At 44.9% G+C, this 18,801-nt stretch overlaps 1 protein-coding gene across 2 annotated transcripts in view; it reads right to left on the reverse strand.

Moving 5' to 3' along the window:
- The window catches only part of LOC137658422 (titin homolog), a 117,229-nt gene that overhangs the window by 87,085 nt on the left and 11,343 nt on the right, over positions 1-18,801 (reverse strand). For both annotated transcript variants that reach the window (XM_068393125.1, XM_068393124.1), the window contains exon 3: positions 17,500-17,648. In XM_068393125.1, the coding sequence (XP_068249226.1) occupies positions 17,500-17,648 (149 nt within the window). The remainder of the gene's footprint in view (positions 1-17,499; positions 17,649-18,801) is intronic.

Consider the following 18,801-nt stretch of genomic DNA (forward strand, 5'->3'; position numbering starts at 1 on the left):
TTTCTGGGTTCACCCAAAAGGGATCCCGGATAGGTGCTCGTCAGCAACTTCTCTCGCGCGACTACCGAAGAAACATGAGCAAGGGATGAAGAAGCAGGAGCTGAGACTGCTGTGGGCAGAGACACGAGAAGCTCTTAAGGCCTTCGGATTTCGGAGTATTTAAGGAGGAAACTGAAGTCTTTCCCCGGGGAGGCAGGTGTGCGCTCCGGCTTTGTCCCTGTCCGCACAGCCTCAAAAAGTCATTCATTAGTGAGAAAACCCGAAATCCTCAAAGAAGGCCACAGCTGTCGCAAAGCGTCAGTAGCAAGAGACTCACTTCTCTATGGCTGAGGGCAGCACTGCTAGGTGAAGCAATGGAGTCCTCTCCATAGAGTTGTCCAGGGGTCAAAGGGCCACCACTCATACTCCAATGGTCACCAGAGTAAACCATCCGAACAGAGCTGGAATGCCTAAACAAACTTGGAATGACAGGGACGAGCTAACGAAGGACGTATGGAATTCTTCGCCTTCAAGGAAGAACCGGAAGGGGAGGAGTCCCTCTTGGATTTCTTCTTTCGCCACCTTGCAAATCTCTGCAACTGGGAGGATCGCCACTCCCTACACAAATTAGATGGAGACTCTTGGGTGCAGGAATGACCCCTGCAGGTAGGACAAAGGTCATGAGGGTCTGTCTCTATGGTAGACACAAGGTGTCGCATCAGCGCCCTTCTACACCTGGACAAACCTACATGGTTGGAATCTCCCTCACACTTTCACTATGAAAAGAAAAATGAATAAACCTTTACACAGTTTGAAATTCGTAAGGGAACAAATGGTTAAAGGGAGAGACAGGCGGAAAATCCAATTTCTTCCGAGAAAATAAATAGTGGTGTCACTCGACCGATAAGTGTGAGAGTGGGGTGGGTAGTCTGAAACCCAGATAATTAGCGGTGGGTAGTTAGACAATATTGAACCTCGCTAAAAAGTCTTTTGGTCTTTTGGCTAATTTCCAGCATTCATCGAGATAATATCCACTGTAAAGAGCGAAAGGGTGTGTATTTGTGTCGAAACAAACTGTACTGTACCTACGTAGATAAGATACCATGTGAAGTACTGGTAGTAATGTACTCTATACAGTACTGTACATATAACATTTGAATGAAATAAGACAAATTTGGAAGTATTGTAATACTGTATGCATTTTTTCTAACTATACGTACCTGAGTTCTTTACATTGGATAAAATATCAGCAAAGCTGGACTACACAGCAGTTAAATTTCTATAATGTGCAAACCGGTGACAGGTAGTTAGCAGCCAAGAGTGGGGAAATGCCACCTCACTGATTTACTGAACACTCATTTTGATTGCAGCTGGGCCTTTCTAAGGGATAGATCATGGGGATAAGTATGAGTAAAGGTCTCAGGTTTGTGTAGATGGGAAAAATAGAAATTACCTCCAAATTTGTTATTTATTCTTACATAAATACAAACCCCCACCCTTTACATGGGAGACTCATCTTTAGGTGGGAAGAAGTCCCTATTTCAACTGGCTGGATACTAATCCCAGGCAACCAAAAACTCAGACCCTTGTAAGTGGTGCAGAGTTAAGGTACTGTACTTTATACCTTGTGCACCAGTGATTTGACAACACCAGTGGGTCAACAGCCCACATAATAAAGGATATGTAGCAGAAAACCTTTGTGTAGTAGCAATGAGGCATATATATAGTATATCAATAGGTTTGCCTGGTTACAACACACTCCCCCTCATAAGGAGTGTGGGGAATGACACTTCTATATTCCCTAATAGAAAAGTTACAAGCTAAGTGGAGCTTATCTGCAAGCGAGTCGATTCTAGCTGACAGGGTTTCTGATGCTGTGCCCCAAGAGAGGGGAAAAGGAAAAGGAAGAGGGAGTGCCTAGTCAAATGTTATTTGTATTAAGCTGTATAGTATATTTACTCGAGATGCAAACGAATTACAAAGGGCATTATGATGATCCATGAATGAAGATTCAAGTTCCTAAGTTGCAGAAGTAGCATGTTATTTTCCTTAAATTTTCTATTACTGTACTGTGAAATATTTACTTGAAGCACAGTGTGTATTAGTGTATAATGAAAACACACTAAAGTATTATATGCACTGCCTGGGAGACACTTTCTGTAATAGCCACCACCTAAACCAATTTGACTTGGCAACAACTGAAAGAAAAAACGGATTTTGAGCAAAGCAAAAAATCTATTTTTGGGTGAGGTAGCAATGTCGTCCTGATGAAAGGTTCCTTTAGGCAGCTTTCTAAGGGATATTTAGCTACAGTGATACTCCCAAAGAATTACCCATAGGTCTCCAGAATTCTAACTCCTGGCACAAGTATCCTTAATATATCTTTAAGGATATCGCATAAAATCAGGGGACGCATTTTTTGATACGACACAGCAATCTTCACCCCGAATAGATTTTACTCTTTGAGAGTGAAGAGTGGCAAACGAAGGGGAGCCGTTATCAAGGTACCCGGTGGATCCCCCCCTGTACTGCTACGGCCCATCATTCCTTATTGCATTTAAGCAGGAATAGCCGCAGATAGAGTAGTTTCGGGTGGGGTCATTTTAAGAAAGAAGGGTGGGTCCATCAGGACGACATGGCTATCTCACCCAAAAATAGATTTTTCGCTTTGCTAAAAATCCATTTTTTGGGCTCAGCCATGTCATCCTGATGGAAGCTTGCCAGAGAATTAACTTGAAAGTACTATATCTGTGGGTTTGTATAATTGCCTTTACTTTGAATGAGTTCCTTATATGGTCTCCTACCCCTTTATATATGACATTACCGTTATTTGTCATATCCACTAAGCTTGGAACTAGCTTAGGGCTTCCTGCCCCCTGCAGGGAAAGTGTCGACTTCGACTATAAGGATTCAAAGTTTGTATCTCCATAGGGACGGATGGTAAATCTCAGAGATTACCCTTGTCATCCCTTGGAAATCTGTACTCTAGCATGCTTTATTCGTCTGTACCTGAGATAGCAGCAATAAGACCACAATACGTTTAATATTTTACCTTGTAACTAGATTATCAAATGTAGTTACAATCAGGTATGAATCTGATCCGGCACTGAAAACACATCAGGGTCCATATTTTCTCTTATCGAAAAAATATGTAATTTCATCGAAATGATGCCACTCAATAGAGATGTAAAACCAAATCTGACTAATTCACACAGATTTTGGAAATGCATGAACAACGTGACGCAACGTTCACTTGGCACTGGTGTTATCGGTCAGATATACACCTATATGGAACAGTGTATTAATCATCATTGTGATTTGCACTCGAGGGTAAATGTACCCATGCACCCGATGCACTGCTGGAAAAAGTCCCAAAGCAGTTCACTGTTCGTCGCAGTGCTTAGACGACAGTTTTTTTAACACTACCCGCCGCCACCACAACATGTTTTATTTCATGTACTTGCTTTGTATAGTGTTGGAAGAAGTTCCGTGAAGAAGCAATTTTCTTAGGATCATGACCTGTGGGCTTGCTGTCAGGATCTGCTCTGCGAATAAGTAGGTGAGCATTGCTCTCAGTTATTTTAGGGATAGATTTTGATCCTGAGGTTTCGCCTCAGAGGAGCTGTCTTTTCTTGAAGTCTGAAGTTCTACGAAGATAGACCTTAAGACACTCTACTGGGCATAGAGAGACATCTTCCTTCAGTGGGCAGATTCTCCAAGGACCCCACCTTTTGGTGGGCAGCTAGTTTTTGGTGATTAAAGTAGGATCGGGGAAAAGGTTCAGTTCTCCCTCTTCTGTGAACTGAACATGGCCTACATCCCTGATAGGGCCAATATTTCACTAACTCTAGCCCCTGAAGCTATTGGGAAAAGAAAATTGACTTTCTATGTTAGTTCCTTTAGACTACAATCCTCATTGTTTAGGTTCGAAGCATAGTGCAAGACTTTGACCAACAACCATGTAATGGGCTTTGGAGGGGTTGCCGGCTCGGGTCTAGTGCATGCTTTGGCACCTTAAGGAAGGTTTCGCTTATGAGATCCATCTCAAAGGCGTATAAAAGAAGTCTGATCAGAGCCGACTTACACATGGTTATCGTAGTGGAAGTCAAGCCTTGTTCAAGTAGGTAAAAGAAGAGAGACAGAAACCTGTTGAAATTTCTGTTCGTCCCCTTGTTTTCACACGGGTTACCCTTTTTCTCCCAAGACAATTCACTTTGTCTACTGGTTGGACTTGACTTGTACTCTTCAATGAAGTCGGCCTCATTCTTCGAGATCCCAAACTTTTTGTACGCTGCTAGGGAAATCATGAGATGCAGGTTTTTGGTTCTCGAGGGTGAAATGTAACAGTCGACTTCTGCACCAGTTGGGTATGGCAGAGGAAAGAACTACAGTTTCAATTCTAGAACTAGAGGAAACCAATTGTTTTTGAGCCATTTGGGACCCACTACAGGAACTGTTCCTCTGAAGGATCTTCGCTTGTCGAGGACTTTTAGCAGGAGATTGGTTGGTGGAAATAGATAAATTCGATTCCATCCATTCCAGTCGAGAGACATGACGTCTATCGCTTCTGCTTAAGGTTTTCGTAAGGGGCTATATAACGAGGTAGTTTCTTGTTGTCGCTCGTTGCGAAGAGGTCGATCTGCAGTTCCGGGACTTTTATCGAAAATAAAGGAGAATGAGTCTGCATCTAGGGACCATTCTGTCTCTATCGGTTTTTGCCTGGATAGAGCATCCGCCGTCACATCGCGGAACCCTTGAAGGTGAACTGCTTGATAAATGCCATCTTCTCTTCCTTGCCAGGCGGAAGATGGCTAACATCACGTGATTAATGTGAGGTGAACTCGAGCCTTGTCGATTTAGACATATTACTATCACCTCATTGTTGAGGGCCAGTCTGATGTGGACTGTACTGCGAGGGCATAGTCTCCTCAACGTCAGGAGGACTGTCTTAGCCTCTAAGATGTTGATGTGAAAGTTTTTTGAACTGGAATGATCAATTTCTTGCCCTTTCATTTCATGCGAATGGCCTCCCCATTCTTCCAGGGAGGCTTCCGTGTGTATCACCACTGATGTTTGTGGTGGTTGCAAGAGAATTGTCTGTGCTAGCCTCCTATTCGTTGACTACAGCCTTAATAACGTGCGCTATCTCGGGTCGGTGTCAACCTTGTTGATCTCTTCGAGCATTTGATGCGTATCTTCTCCAGACTCCTGATGCATCCTTTGGCTGTGCTTCTAGCACCGGGTCTGTCACTACTGCGAACTGGAGAGAGCCCAGTACTCTTTCCTGTTGACGTCTTGAAATCCTCTTGTGTTGGATTAGTCTCTTGACAGATGCTGCCATTTCTCTCCTCTTCTTTAATAGAATGAAGAGGTGGTGTGACTGCAAGTTCCCATGGATTCCTAACCATTGAAACTTGTGAGCTGGAGAAAGGCGAAACTTCTAGTGATTGATCTTGAAGCCCAGGTGTTTCAGGAACTGGATCACCTTTCCGGCCGGTTGCAGACAAGTAGTCTTGGATGTTGCCCACACCATCCAATCGTCCAGGTATGCTACTACTTGTACTCCTTTGGAGCGTAGGTGCTGGACGATCGTGTCCGCTAGCTTTGTGAATACCTTTGGGGCTATGTTTAGTCCAAAGGGCATGGCTGTGAAGACATATTTTGTCTTCTGTAGCCTGAATCCTAGGTAGGAGGAGAGGGGGCGACTGACTGGTAGGTGCCAGTAAGCATCTGCCAAGTCTATTGAGACTGTATATGCCCCTTTTGGTAGAAGGGTCCTTATGTGTTGCAATGTAAGTATCCGGAACTTGTTATTCTCGATGAACTTGTTGAGTGGAGACAAGTCTAGAATGACTCTGGGTTTGTCCGAGTCTTTCTTAGGAACACAAAACAGCCTTCCCTGGAATTTTGATGGACTTCGCTTTTCTCATTACCTTCTTGTTCAAGAGTTCTGAGGTATATTCTTCCAATAAGGGGGTGGAGCGTTGGAAGAATTTTGGAAAAGTGGGGTGGATTTTTTGTTCCATTTACAACCAAGTCCATTCGTAATTTGGCTGTGGACCCAGGGATCGAAGGCCCAACGATCCAGAAAGTGGAAAAGTCTGCCTCCTACCTGGAACCACTCATTGTTTAGAGGTTCCTGAGGACTTGTTTCCGTGACCGCGTCCTCCTCCACCCTTGGGGGGTTTCCAGAGGATCCTCTTTTTGGGTCCTTACCTTTGTAGGGCCGAAAGGTGGTCAAGTGCCTTTCAAAGCCTCGATTAAACACAGGTGACTGGCTACCAGCTGTTGAGAGACCATCTAGAAGGTGGGTTACGGCTGGGCTACCATTTGCGGCACCGTGGTTATGGTCACGGTTGGAAATTGTGCAGTTCTAATGACGATTTCCTCTTTGAGGACATGCCCCACTTTTGGAGAACCTATTCTCCGTGGTGGCTTTGGCAATGACTTCTTGGACCACTTCTTGTGGGAAAGGGTCTTCGACCCAGATACATGATGAAATCCGTTTTCTGGGTTCGTGTTTCACCGTTGTTGCGGCAAACACATGCTCTCTACAGGTCCTTTTTTGACTTGAGATAAGCCTACAAATCCATCATAAGGGTGGGGCGTTATTAGATGCCTGCACACATTTCCAAACAGTTCTGATGAGACAGGGAGGTGGCAAGACTATCCTTCGTCTCCTGTTCCCTTCTCAAAAGATGGTTTGGCAACTTTTGGAAGGTTCTCATTAAACTGCTGGCCTGCTATCTCAGGATCCAACTTCGAGACGGCGAAGGTTAGATGTACCTCTTTCCACTTCTCCTCCCAGGTGGGCATAGCTAGAGATAATGGTTTGCATTACTCTAGAATTGGGTAGGGTTTGCCCTCTTCGACTGCTCTCATGACACAGTTTAGGGCTTTCCCCAAAAGGGGGAAGGCTCTGGAGGAAGGAGCAATGAAGGTTGGGTGCTTCTTGCTCAATGCTGAGATTTTGGAGTTAGTATATCCGGCCCCTTTCTGGGTCTTGGTAAGGATGGCTTGTGCCTTGTCATGTTCCAGGACAATGACTTCCTTCAGTATAGTCTCCACGCGGGATGTAGATTCATCTCGCAGTCTCACGTAGCAATCTGGGTACGCTGAAAGCTGGGCCAGAATTAAAGCTCTTCAAGGGGATTGGGCCCCAACTTCTCGGAGATATAAAGCTTCCCATTCAACATGGGCATGTGTTCCGTCTACCTCCCAGGGGTTGGTTCGGAGCAGTGAGGGAGGTCAGACATTTTAAGGGGCTTAGCGGAGCCCCTGGAGGCACCAGGGCGTTTCCTTCCCTGTACCTCTCTCTTAATCTCTTTGAGATCTTGCTTATTCTCCTCTTGGTCCTTCCGGAACAGTGTCAGCATCTGCTGGATCGACTCTAGGAGCGTTTCGCTCCTGCCAACCTGTCTAGCCAGTTGGGGAGTTTGGGGCTGAAGAGGTTGACGGCATAGGTTGATATGCCGGCACAGTGAGCTGAGGGACCTCAGTCACTGTCGAAACAGATCCTTCTTCCTCCGTGGGTGGTTGAACCACCCCTTTTTCAGGGTCTTCTTGTAGTAGACCCTTGTCCGGTGTCAATGGGCACCTCTGACATCCAATCTTGGTGGATGTCCAAGCTTTGCGGTGCCTTGTTGATATCCGCATCCACTGTCCGTTGCGTTGGATAGAGGGAGGCTGGACCTGTGTCTGAGGCCCAAACGTATTCGAATAAGCCTTAGGGAACAGTAGGCTCTTCAAAGAATTGTTAGGTAGGTAAGGTCCCGGAGAGTTCTTCTGGAAGCCTCATACTCACATTTGATGGGTTTCCCTTGCTGTATCCCTTGACTCCATAGTGTCAGGGATATCTTTACAAAGCCGTCGGTCAGCAAGGTCAAGCGATAGGAGCGACCCTTCGGGTCCCAGAACCTCCAGGATCCAGATACGATGCAGCAGGGGCATAAAACCTGTACATCGTATGCCCACAACAGGTGTTACTCTTGTGGTTGCAGAACGCAACTGTACACTTCGCCACTGTTTCTATCACTGATATAATATATGCTTAAAATATGGGTCCCAGTATCACAGGAATCCAGATACGATGCAGCAGGGGGCATGAGACCTGTACATCGTAGGCCCACAAAGTTCTTTCTCTTGTGGTTGCAGAACACAACTGTACCCTTCACCATTTGCTCCTCCTGTAGGGGAGAAAAAGGGTGAAATGAGTAATCAGTTGTTTATATCATTGATATAAATACACATGGTTAACAATAGTATTTCTTACTATTATTTTTAATAGCTTAGGATAGTAAGCTAGAAAAGAAGTAGGAAAGACACATATCTGTGTTTCCTCTCCAGGCAATTGCTGTGAGCTCCGTCATCATTAATATTTTTAATTTCCTTATTAGGGAAAATACAGAGTGGAATAACTCTCGTACGTAGAGCCGGAGTCAGTGAATATTTACACTAACTCCTCCACTTGTAGAATATTAATACTGCACGGTAATAATCAGTATCCCGATGATCTAGGATTCATCAGGATGTTGAAGGAATACTTCACATCAACATTTTATTCGGTCTCAGCAATAAACTGTGAAAGGATACACAGAGTATATTGGAAAGATTTATACTACTGCATCATTGTATACTGTAGTTTTCTAACTGCTGTATTGTTATACTGCAGGAATACTAGCAACTGTATTGTCATATACTGTAGTCTTACCGGTATACTACTGGGGTTAGGCTAGTAACTGATAGGGAGAGAGAAAGAATGGGAAGGAGGACTCTGTATTATTATAGTTTAGTATAATAATTAGGAGTGTGGGGCTACTGGCTTCTACAGCCTTCTTCCCGGAATGGGAATTCTAATGGAAGGGGAGGAATACACCGATTCTAGCTTCCATCCAGCCACAAATTCTGCTGCTGGCTGTACTGCCGGTTACAAGGTTTGTGGATGGCAATCCAAGAGAGGACTGAAGAATTCTCAACAGTATAATGGGTTTCCCACCGGCAGCCGTCAGGTCTGGCTCAACCTTTCCCGGAGCTTTGCTTCCGTTAGGGAGTTGGTCGAAGCGGCAACCTAACCGCCTTAGTAGGAACCCGGCCGGTAACCCAGTCAGCCCGGCAAGCGGGGATGATTGTAGAATACAGGCCAAAGGATATTTGTGACGGCTAGGCCGGCACTAAAGGACAGAAGGGGAAGGGAAAGGGTCTTATATTTTACAGAGAAAGGTGGCGGCGGGTATGCTTCCTACTTTCGGCTGTAAATCAAGGAAGCCTAGCTTCCTATACCAGAGACGTTATGGACGGCAGGCGAAAGACGATTCCCTAGCCTGAGACATTGCCGGATATAAGACATGTCTTCCAGTCCACAAGGGAGAAGGGTGGCAGCAATTATACTGCCCACTTTTGGTTGTAAACTAGGGAAGCATAGCTTCCTATGCCGACAACGGTGTAACCCGCAGAGGAATAACTTTTCCACTTTCGGTAACGTTGTCGGCAACAAAACAGAATACCCTGAGTTACTGTCGTATTTCAAGGCTGGGATACTCGCCGGCAAAGAAGATCGACAGTAAAACACTATCCAAGTCAAGCCGGAGTACACTACTTGATGGCGATGACGGAAGATAGGGTTGTCGCCTGGGATGGCGGCACTCAGGGGAGAAGAAGGGTTTATCCTCATTTCTCTAAAAAAGTAGTATATCGAATTATACTAATAATTCTAGGAGATAAATATATCTCCGACCGAATTAATAAAAACGATACTAGAGGTTAAACGGGGGATAACGTTACTAAAGTATACTAAAACAAGTTAGGCTAGCCTAACTCAAGTCGGGATCTCGACTACGCTGATACCACCAAGGCCCTATCGTATACGATAGAAACGTTTATTCAGAGGAGGAAATATTACATGTGTAAAGCTTATCTTCACCAGTATAATTTTGCCTAACTAGCTAAAATTTCTTTATAGCTAATACCGGGAACGTCACACTACTAACTAAATAAAGCATTTATGGCGCGCGACAGCGGTCTTAAAATGGTCGCCTCCAGGGATGGCAGTGCTTCACATAACACACCTAAATTATGTTAACTTATCTGTGAGAAGGGAGCTAAAAATTATACACAGGAAAGATTAAATACTCAACTTTCCAGAGGATGAAGATGCTGGAGATTGCATGATAATATTCCTTGAAATAAGTAACAACACCGAGAGAGGCGTGGGAGAACACTGCGCTTAAATGCTACTTTTATAAGTAACGATGAGCCTGAGCAGTACAGGGAGGGGGTCCACCGGGTACCTTGATAAAGGCTCCCCTTCGTTTGCCACTCTTCCCCCTCAAAGAGTAAAATCTATTCGGGGTGAAGATTGCTATGTGTCGTATCAAAAAATACGTCCCCTGATTTTATGCGATATCCTTAAAGATATATTAAGGATACTCATGCCAGGAGTTAGAATTCTGGAGACCGATGGGTAATTCTCTGGGAGTATCACTGTAGCTAAATATCCCTTAGAAAGCTGCCTAAAGGAACCTTCCATCAGCACAACATGGCTAAGCCCAAAAAGTGGTGATTTACTAACCATTGATAGGACTGTAATCTAGAATTTATTAACCCATCACCAATTATCCAACCAATTAGCCACCATTTCCATGTCCTATATAAAAGATGATGACATATCCTTGTAAGAATAAACAGAAGTATCAGGCACAAGAAGACAGCACTATGTTGTTTTACACAAACATTTCTATGTTCACCTGTTTCTAAGAAAAATTATATTTTCAATTTAAAATAAATTTTTGAATATACTTACCCGGTGAATATATAAATAGCTTACGTCTCCGACGGTCGACAGATTCCAAAAACTCGCGAGCGATCGCCATGAAGGTTGCCGGGTGTGCCCACCAGCGCCAACTATCGGCCAGATACCGCATATACTTCTCAACCAAACCAGTTCTTCTCAGTCCGTAGGGTCTCTATCGGGGAGGAAGGGAGGGCCTTTAATTATATATATTCACCGGGTAAGTATATTCAAAAATTTATTTCAAATTGAAAATATCATATTAAACTTAGCCGGTGAATATATAAATAGCTGATTCACACCCATGGTGGAGGGTAGAGACCAGTATTAAAACAATAAAGGCATATATGCTCTAGAGTTTTTGACAAATATTCAAAAAAACAAACTTAAGTATAGGTACCTGATAAGGAAGCTGACTCTGATGATTACTCTGCCTCATTAGTCCGCTATCCTCACAAAGCCCAGCGATCCTCTTAGGGTGCTGAAAGACTCCCAGGAGCTGCTATAACCAGGATGAACACCCCTACAACAGGACCTCATCAATACCCTTAATCTGGGCGCTCTCAAGAAACAATATTTTGACCACCCGCCAAATCAAAAGATTGCGAAAGACTTCTTAGTCTCCCGTACAACCCAAAACAAGATTAAAAATTTCAAGAGAAGATTAAAAGGATATTGGGATTAAGGGAATGTAGTGGTAGAACCTTCACCCACTACTGCACTCGCTGCTACGAATGGTCCCAACATGTAGCAGTCCTCATAAAGAGTCTGGACATCTTTCAAGTAATATAAAGCGAACACCGACTTGCTTCTCCAAAAGGTCGCGTCCATAATACTTTTAAGGGATCTATTTTGTTTAAACGCTACTGAAGTTGCTATCGCTCTAACTTCATGAGCCTTGACTTTAAGCAAATTACGATCCTTCTCACTTAAATGAGTGTGCCTCTCTAATCAATAGTCTAATAAAATAAAACAACGCATTCTTCGACATGGGTAAAGAGGGCTTTTTAACGGAGCACCATAAAGCCTCTGAAAAACCTCACAACGGTTTAGTTCTGGATAAATAAAATTCAAGAGCTCTAACGGGGCACAGCACTCTTTCAACTTCATTCCCCACAATCTCAGATAGACTGGGGATTTCAAATGATTTAGGCCAAGGACGAGACGGAAGTTCATTCTTGGCCAAGAAACCAAGTTGAAGAGAACATACTGCTAACATACTGCTTTATTAGCGGAGAAGCCGATATTCTTGCTAAAAGCATGTATCTCACTAACCCTTTTCGCAGAAGCCAAGCTCACCAAGAAAAGTGTCTTGAGGGTAAGATCCTTCAGGGAGGCTGAATTTAATGGTTCAAACCTGTCTGACATGAGGAACTGTAGGACCACGTCCAAGTTCCAAGCAGGAGTAGAAATATGACGCTCCTTGGAAGTCTCGAAAGACTTAAGCAGGTCTTGAAGATCTTTGTTATTAGAGAGATCCAAATCTCTATGCCTGAAAACAGAAGCTAACATGCTTCTGTAGCCATTAATGGTAGATGCAGAAAGGGAGCGACCGTTTCTCAGATAAAGCAGAAAATCTGCAATCTGCGCTACAGAGGTACTGGAAGAAGAAAAAGAGGAGGACTTGCACCAGTCTCTAAATACCTCCCATTTAGACTGATAGATCCTGATGGTAGAGGATCTTCTAGCCCTCGCGATCGCTCTAGCTGCCTCCTTCAAAAACCCTCGAGCTCTAGAGAGTCTTTCGATAGTCTGAAGGCAGTTAGACGAAGCGCGGGGAGGCTTTGATGAAATCTCTTTACATGAGGCTGCCGCAAGAGATCCATCCGCAACGGCAGACTTCTTGGAATGTCTACTAGCCATAGAAGTACCTCTGTGAACCACTCTCTCGCAGGCCAGAGGGGAGCAACCAACGTCAACCTGGTCCCTTTGTGAGAGGCAAACTTCTGAAGCACCTTGTTTAGGATCTTGAAAGGTGGAAAGGCATAGACGTCTAGGTGAGACCAGTCCAGAAGAAAAGTGTCTATGTGGGCCGCCTCTGGATCTGGAAACGGAGAGCAATAAGTCGGGAGCCTTTTTGTCAAAGAGGTCGCAAAGAGATCGATGGTGGGTCGACCCCAAGTCATCCATAGTCTCTCGCACACATCCTTGTGGAGCGTCCACTCCGTAGGAATCACCTGTCGTCTTCGACTGAGACAGTCCGCTAAGACATTCAACTCCCCTTGGACGAATCTCGTCAAAAGAGAGATGTTTCGATCTTTTGACCAAGTGAGAAGGTCCCTTGCGATGACAAAAAGAGAGTGGGAGTGAGTGCCTCCTTGCTTCGAGATGTAAGCCAAGGCCGTGGTATTGTCTGCATTCACCTCCACCACCTTGTTTCGAACCAGACTCTCGAAAATCCTTAACGCTAGATGGACTGCTAAAAGCTGTTTGCAGTTTATGTGAAGACTCCTCTGGTCTGCAGACCAAAGACCCGAGCACTCCAGATTGTCCAGAGTCGCCCCCCAACCCAAATCCGATGCGTCTGAAAACAACACATGGTTTGGGTTCTTGACTGCCAGAGAAAGACCTTCCCGAAGTCTTATGTTGCTGTCCCACCAAGCTAGACAAGTCTTGACTGAATCGGAGATTGGAATCGAGACCATCTCTAAACCCTTCTCCTTGTTCCAATGGATGTCTAGGTGGAACTGGAGAGGGCGTAGGTTGAATCTCCCTAGAGAGATAAACTGCTCCAGCGACGAAAGAGTCCCTAGGAGGCTCATCCAAACTCTCACAGAGCAACTGTTTTTCTCTTGCACGAGACGGACTTTGAGCAAAGCCTGCTCGATCCTGTTGGAAGACGGAAAAGCCCCTCTGTATCTCCATCCCCAAATAGAGAATGGTCTGGGATGGAGTCAGTTGCGACTTCTCCATGTTCACCAAGAGACCTAACTCTTTGGCTAGGTCCAAAGTCCACTGTAGGTCCTGCAGACAGCGATGACGTGACGACGCTCTGAGTAACCAGTCGTCCAAATACAGGGAGGCTCTGATCCCCGATAAATGTAGGAACTTCGCTACATTCCGCATGAGCCTCGTAAAAACAAGAGGAGCAGGGCTGAGGCCGAAGCACAGTGCTCGGAATTGATACACCACCTTCCTGTACACAGACCTCAGATAATGTTGAGAATTTGGATGTATTGGAATGTGGAAGTACGCATCCTGCAGGTCGAGAGAGACCATCCAGTCGCCCTCTCTGACCGCTGCTAAAACGGATTTGGTGGTCTCCATCGTGAATTTTGTTTTTACAACAAACACGTTGAGAGCACTTACATCCAGCACTGGCCTCCAACCTCCTGTGTTCTTAGGAACCAGGAAGAGACGGTTGTAAAAACCTGGGGATTGAAGGTCCGAGACTTTCACCACCACCCCCTTTTCTAACAACAGACACACCTGAAGATGCAACGCCTGTCTCTTTGTCTCCTCTCGATACCTGGGAGAGAGGTCTATCGGAACTTTCACAAGAGGAGGTCTTCGTACAAAAGGAATTTTGTAACCCTCCTTCAGCAACAAAACAGACTCCCGGTCTCCACCCCTCTTCTCCCAGGCCTGCCAGAAGTTGGTCAATCTGGCCCCTACTGCTGTCTGAGGACGTGGGCAGTCAGACTCTGCCACGTGAGGATTTAGATCCTCTCTTCTTACCTCGTTTGCTATCGGCACGAGAGCCTCCCCTACTGGGAGCTCTGCCACGAAAAGGCGGGATAAACCTCGCCGCTGGCGTGTCAAACTTGGGTCTGCTGACATGAGAAGACGAAGGCAAAACCTTACGAGCAGACGTGGCCATTAAATCATGCGTGTCCTTCTGAACAAGAGATGCCGCGATATCTCTAATATGCTGTTGAGGGAACAAAGTAGAAGATAAGGAAGCAAAAAGAAGTTCTGACTTCTGACAGGGAGTAACCCCTGCAGAAAGAAAAGAACACAGAGTCTCTCTCTTCTTAGGAACTCCTGCTGTGAACGTAGCCGCCAGTTCATTAGAGCCATCCCTTATTGCCTTGTCCATGCAAGACATTATCTGAATAGAGACATCCCTGTCCGCTGAAGAGACCTTCTTACTTAAGGCTCCCAGGGACCAATCCAAAAAATTGAAAACCTCGAAGGCACGGAAAATTCCTTTAAGGAGATGATCCAGATCTGTAGAGGACCAGCAAACTTTCGAGCGTCTCATGGCTAGACGACGAGGAGAGTCTACAAGGCTTGAGAAGTCTCCCTGGGCAGAGGGAGGCACCCCCAAGCCGAGAACTTCTCCCGTGTCATACCAGACACTCGCACGAGAAGCCAATTTGAAAGGGGGAAAGGCAAAAGAAGACTTCCCTAAACCTCTCCTGGTCATTAACCAGTCTCCCAACAAACGCAAGGCTCTCTTAGAAGAGCGAGAGAGAACCATGCCTAACGTGAATTCAGACGGCGGTGAGCGTGGAGCCGCAGTAACAAAATGATCGGGAAAAAGATCCCTAAAGATAAGCATAATCTTTTTAAAGTCAAGGGATTGCTGGACAACCCTAGGCTCCTCTCCATCTGAAGGGATCCCCAAAGGAACATCAGCAGGAAGGGGGTCAACAACTTCCTCATCCGAAGGAACATCATCCGACAAAGGCAAAGTCTTGCGACACAGAGAAAACACAGCATGCCGAGGCGGCAACGATTGACAGACCACATCAATATGCGAAGGAGCCGCAGCAAAAGTCGAGGGAACGACGTCACGTTGAGACTGCAAAGACTGCAGGTCTTGAGGCTGAAAAACAACACCAGACTATGGCGACTGACGTTCGACGTCACGTCGGGACAACGGAGTCGGCCGAAGAACGTCACGTCGGGACTGTGGCGACTGCTGCTCAACGTCACGCTGTGACTGCGGAAATTGAAGTTCAACGTCACGTAACTGACGTGACTGACGAGGAACATGATCAGAATCACGTTTAACAGCACCGCTAACATTAGCGCTAACGTCAAAACGACGAGACAAATCTCGCTTAGGAGGTTGAAGACCTGCGTCACGCTTGCTGGACTGACGAACCGCAAGCAAAGGATCTTTACGAACCTGGTCATGATCATAAACTTCCATTAAGGATGAAAGTTTCAACTGCATGTCTTGTAAGACACTCCACTTAGGGTCAACAGGAGTCGAAACGGGCCGTGACGTCGGCAACGTCTGTGCATGCAAGTCATCGCACCGAACGAGACCCTCGAACTCAACGTCACGTTTACGCTTAACAGAAACACAGTCATCCGATGACTGAATACAGTCAGAGCTGTCCCAATGACTACAGCCAGGACGCTGGACCTGTCCTGAAGGGACTGACTTGCGTTTCAAAGGTCTTGAAACCTTACGCCAAGGCTTCTTACGAGACGAATCATCGGAAGACGAGGAGAACTTCGTTTCTCCCGTCTTATGGTAAGGACGCGCTTGAAGAGCAACGTCTGATACCTTTGAGGGAACGTCTGTACGTTGGTTTACACCTCTCACTCGCTTAAGTCCTACGACATTCCTTCTCCCTGGTGCAGGGGAGCTTGAAAGAGGTCTCGGACTAGGCAAGTGACAAGCACGAACAGACGAACCCTCCGTCAAAACACTAAACACATTTGAAGCACTTTTCACTTTACCACTTTGACCCTTTAAAATTTTAACGTCGGACATAAGCTGGTGCCTGTCCGAGGCCAAGGATTCGACCTTCTCACCCAACGCTTGAATGGCCAATAACATCTCACGCATAGAAGGTTCATTAGTGCCAATAAGGGGTTCTGAAACTACCACTACATGAGAAGGATTAGGTTCAGGGGCATGGGAAGAGGAAAAAGCTATAGATCTAGAAGAGCTTCTTCTCACCCTATCTCTTTCGAGTTTCCGAGTATATTTCTCATACTCCAACCACTCGAATTCCGATAAAACAATACATTCCTCACATCGATCCACTAATTGACAAGATTTACCACGGCAATTAGCACAAACAGTATGAGGATCGAGGGAAGCTTTCGGAAGACGTTTATTACACCCTTTCGCACATTTACGATAGACAGGAGAAGGGTCAGTTATTATGAAAATCTCAAAGAAAATCCAAAAGAAAGCCAAGTTCAGCAACAATAATCAAAAAAGGGTTTCAAGAGTTTTATCGAAGAAAACCAACACAGCGAAAGCAATAAAACCAAGAACAAGTACTTCACCAATCGGTAGAAACTTGAGGTTAAGCGCGAGCGGAACCAATGCTGTCACTACCACCGACAGAAAAGAACTGGTTTGGTTGAGAAGTATATGCGGTATCTGGCCGATAGTCGGCGCTGGTGGGCACACCCGGCAACCTTCATGGCGATCGCTCGCGAGTTTTTGGAATCTGTCGACCGTCGGAGACGTAAGCTATTTATATATTCACCGGCTAAGTTTAATATTTAAAATTAAAAACATGACCTTCATCCACTTGATGTGTTGCTCAAAAAGGTTAGTTTTATTTGGCAAACATAAGGGGCAATGAAAGCATTAACGTAATAAAATATCTGATATCTTTTTTATCATTAAGAAATTCCTATGGTTTATAAAGACAATTTGGTCCTTAAATCAATCACCAACATTAAAATAAGATACAATAAACTAAGACAATAAATTGAAGACAAAAAATGAAGTACTGTATGCTACTCTAATCAACAATGCTGCCTTTGGAAGAACAATATTTTCCTTAAAACATTTAAAACATAAATTTACTTACACTTAACAACATGTCCAGTGGAATAGTATCAATATCCAAAAATAAAAGAGGCAATATCTCGGCAGCATCTTCCCAACGGTGTTCTGCACACGCAGAATATGCTGCCATTAAGAAAATCCTGCGTTTTGGGTTCTGTGCAATATCATTTCCTGCAACAAGAGGTGAAAAAAAATTAGTATTTTCAAGCAACATCACTTTCACAGTACAGAATTCAAACATCTCTCAAACCAATCAAAATGTCCTAAAATAATATGACAAATTTTGAAGTACCCAGTAATTTGTATTTTCCCTTACAAGACAAACCTTGAGTTATTTACAGTACTGTATAGGGATTATACTTTTGGCAAAGCTGGAAGACTAGCCATAAGACATTTAGTGAGGTACAACTACACGCTAGTTAACGGGGGGTGTTTGAGTAAGGGGGAGGGGTAAGGGGGGGAGGGAGGGGGAAGAGGGGTAGCCAGCTACCGCTCACACACACCTGTGTTGTCTGGTCACTCTTCATTGCAGGCAGGGGGGACAGGTGATGGCGGGCCAACTTGTATGATTAGTTTAAGGTTTGTATCATTAGGAAAATTACAAATTACTTCCAAATTTGTCCTTTGTTCCAACACTAAATACAAACCCTCACTATATATGTAGGGATTTGACTCACCCATAAAAGGGTGGAAGTCCAAACCAGCTGGCTGGTATTTGACCCAGGGTTTTCCTCTACGTAACAGGGAGAAACCCTGACACCTCGCTAAACAAAATCTGTGTAAAGCAAGGTTAGCGGCCTCAGCAATCTGTGTGATTGTGTGATACTAGCAATGTGACTATTCTGGCTAAGAATTCTCAGAAACGTAGAAATCTTTGAGTCAACCATAGACATTACCCAATCTCACCTCGCCAGGGGGGTATGGGGACGTAACAAGTATATCTCTCTATACCAGGTTACAATAGGGAAATGGATTTATCTGCGGACAGGTGAGGCCAGCTTTGCAGAATACTGTGGATGCTGTTCCACAGAAGGAGGAAGTTGTGGTTAAACTCTTCCCTCCACCCTCTGCTACTTGTTTATATCAAAGAGCCTGAGGTGTTTAAACCAGTTCTTGTGTAGCCACCACAGGGTCAATGAAGAACATCCCCATGTTTCTGTGAGTCACGGCTTACAGGAAGTGGGCGGTGAAGGTCATTTGACGCTTCTACATGCCTGTTGATAAGGGCTGCATCACAGAGTAGTTTCCATAAATGCTAGGGGAGTAGTCCTGCCTCTAACATTATGAGCTCCAGGTCTCCTCTATGAGAGGAAGGATAAGGACT

Source organism: Palaemon carinicauda, chromosome 19, assembly GCF_036898095.1.
Source record: "Palaemon carinicauda isolate YSFRI2023 chromosome 19, ASM3689809v2, whole genome shotgun sequence".
In the NCBI taxonomy this organism is placed as follows: Eukaryota; Metazoa; Arthropoda; class Malacostraca; order Decapoda; family Palaemonidae; genus Palaemon; species Palaemon carinicauda.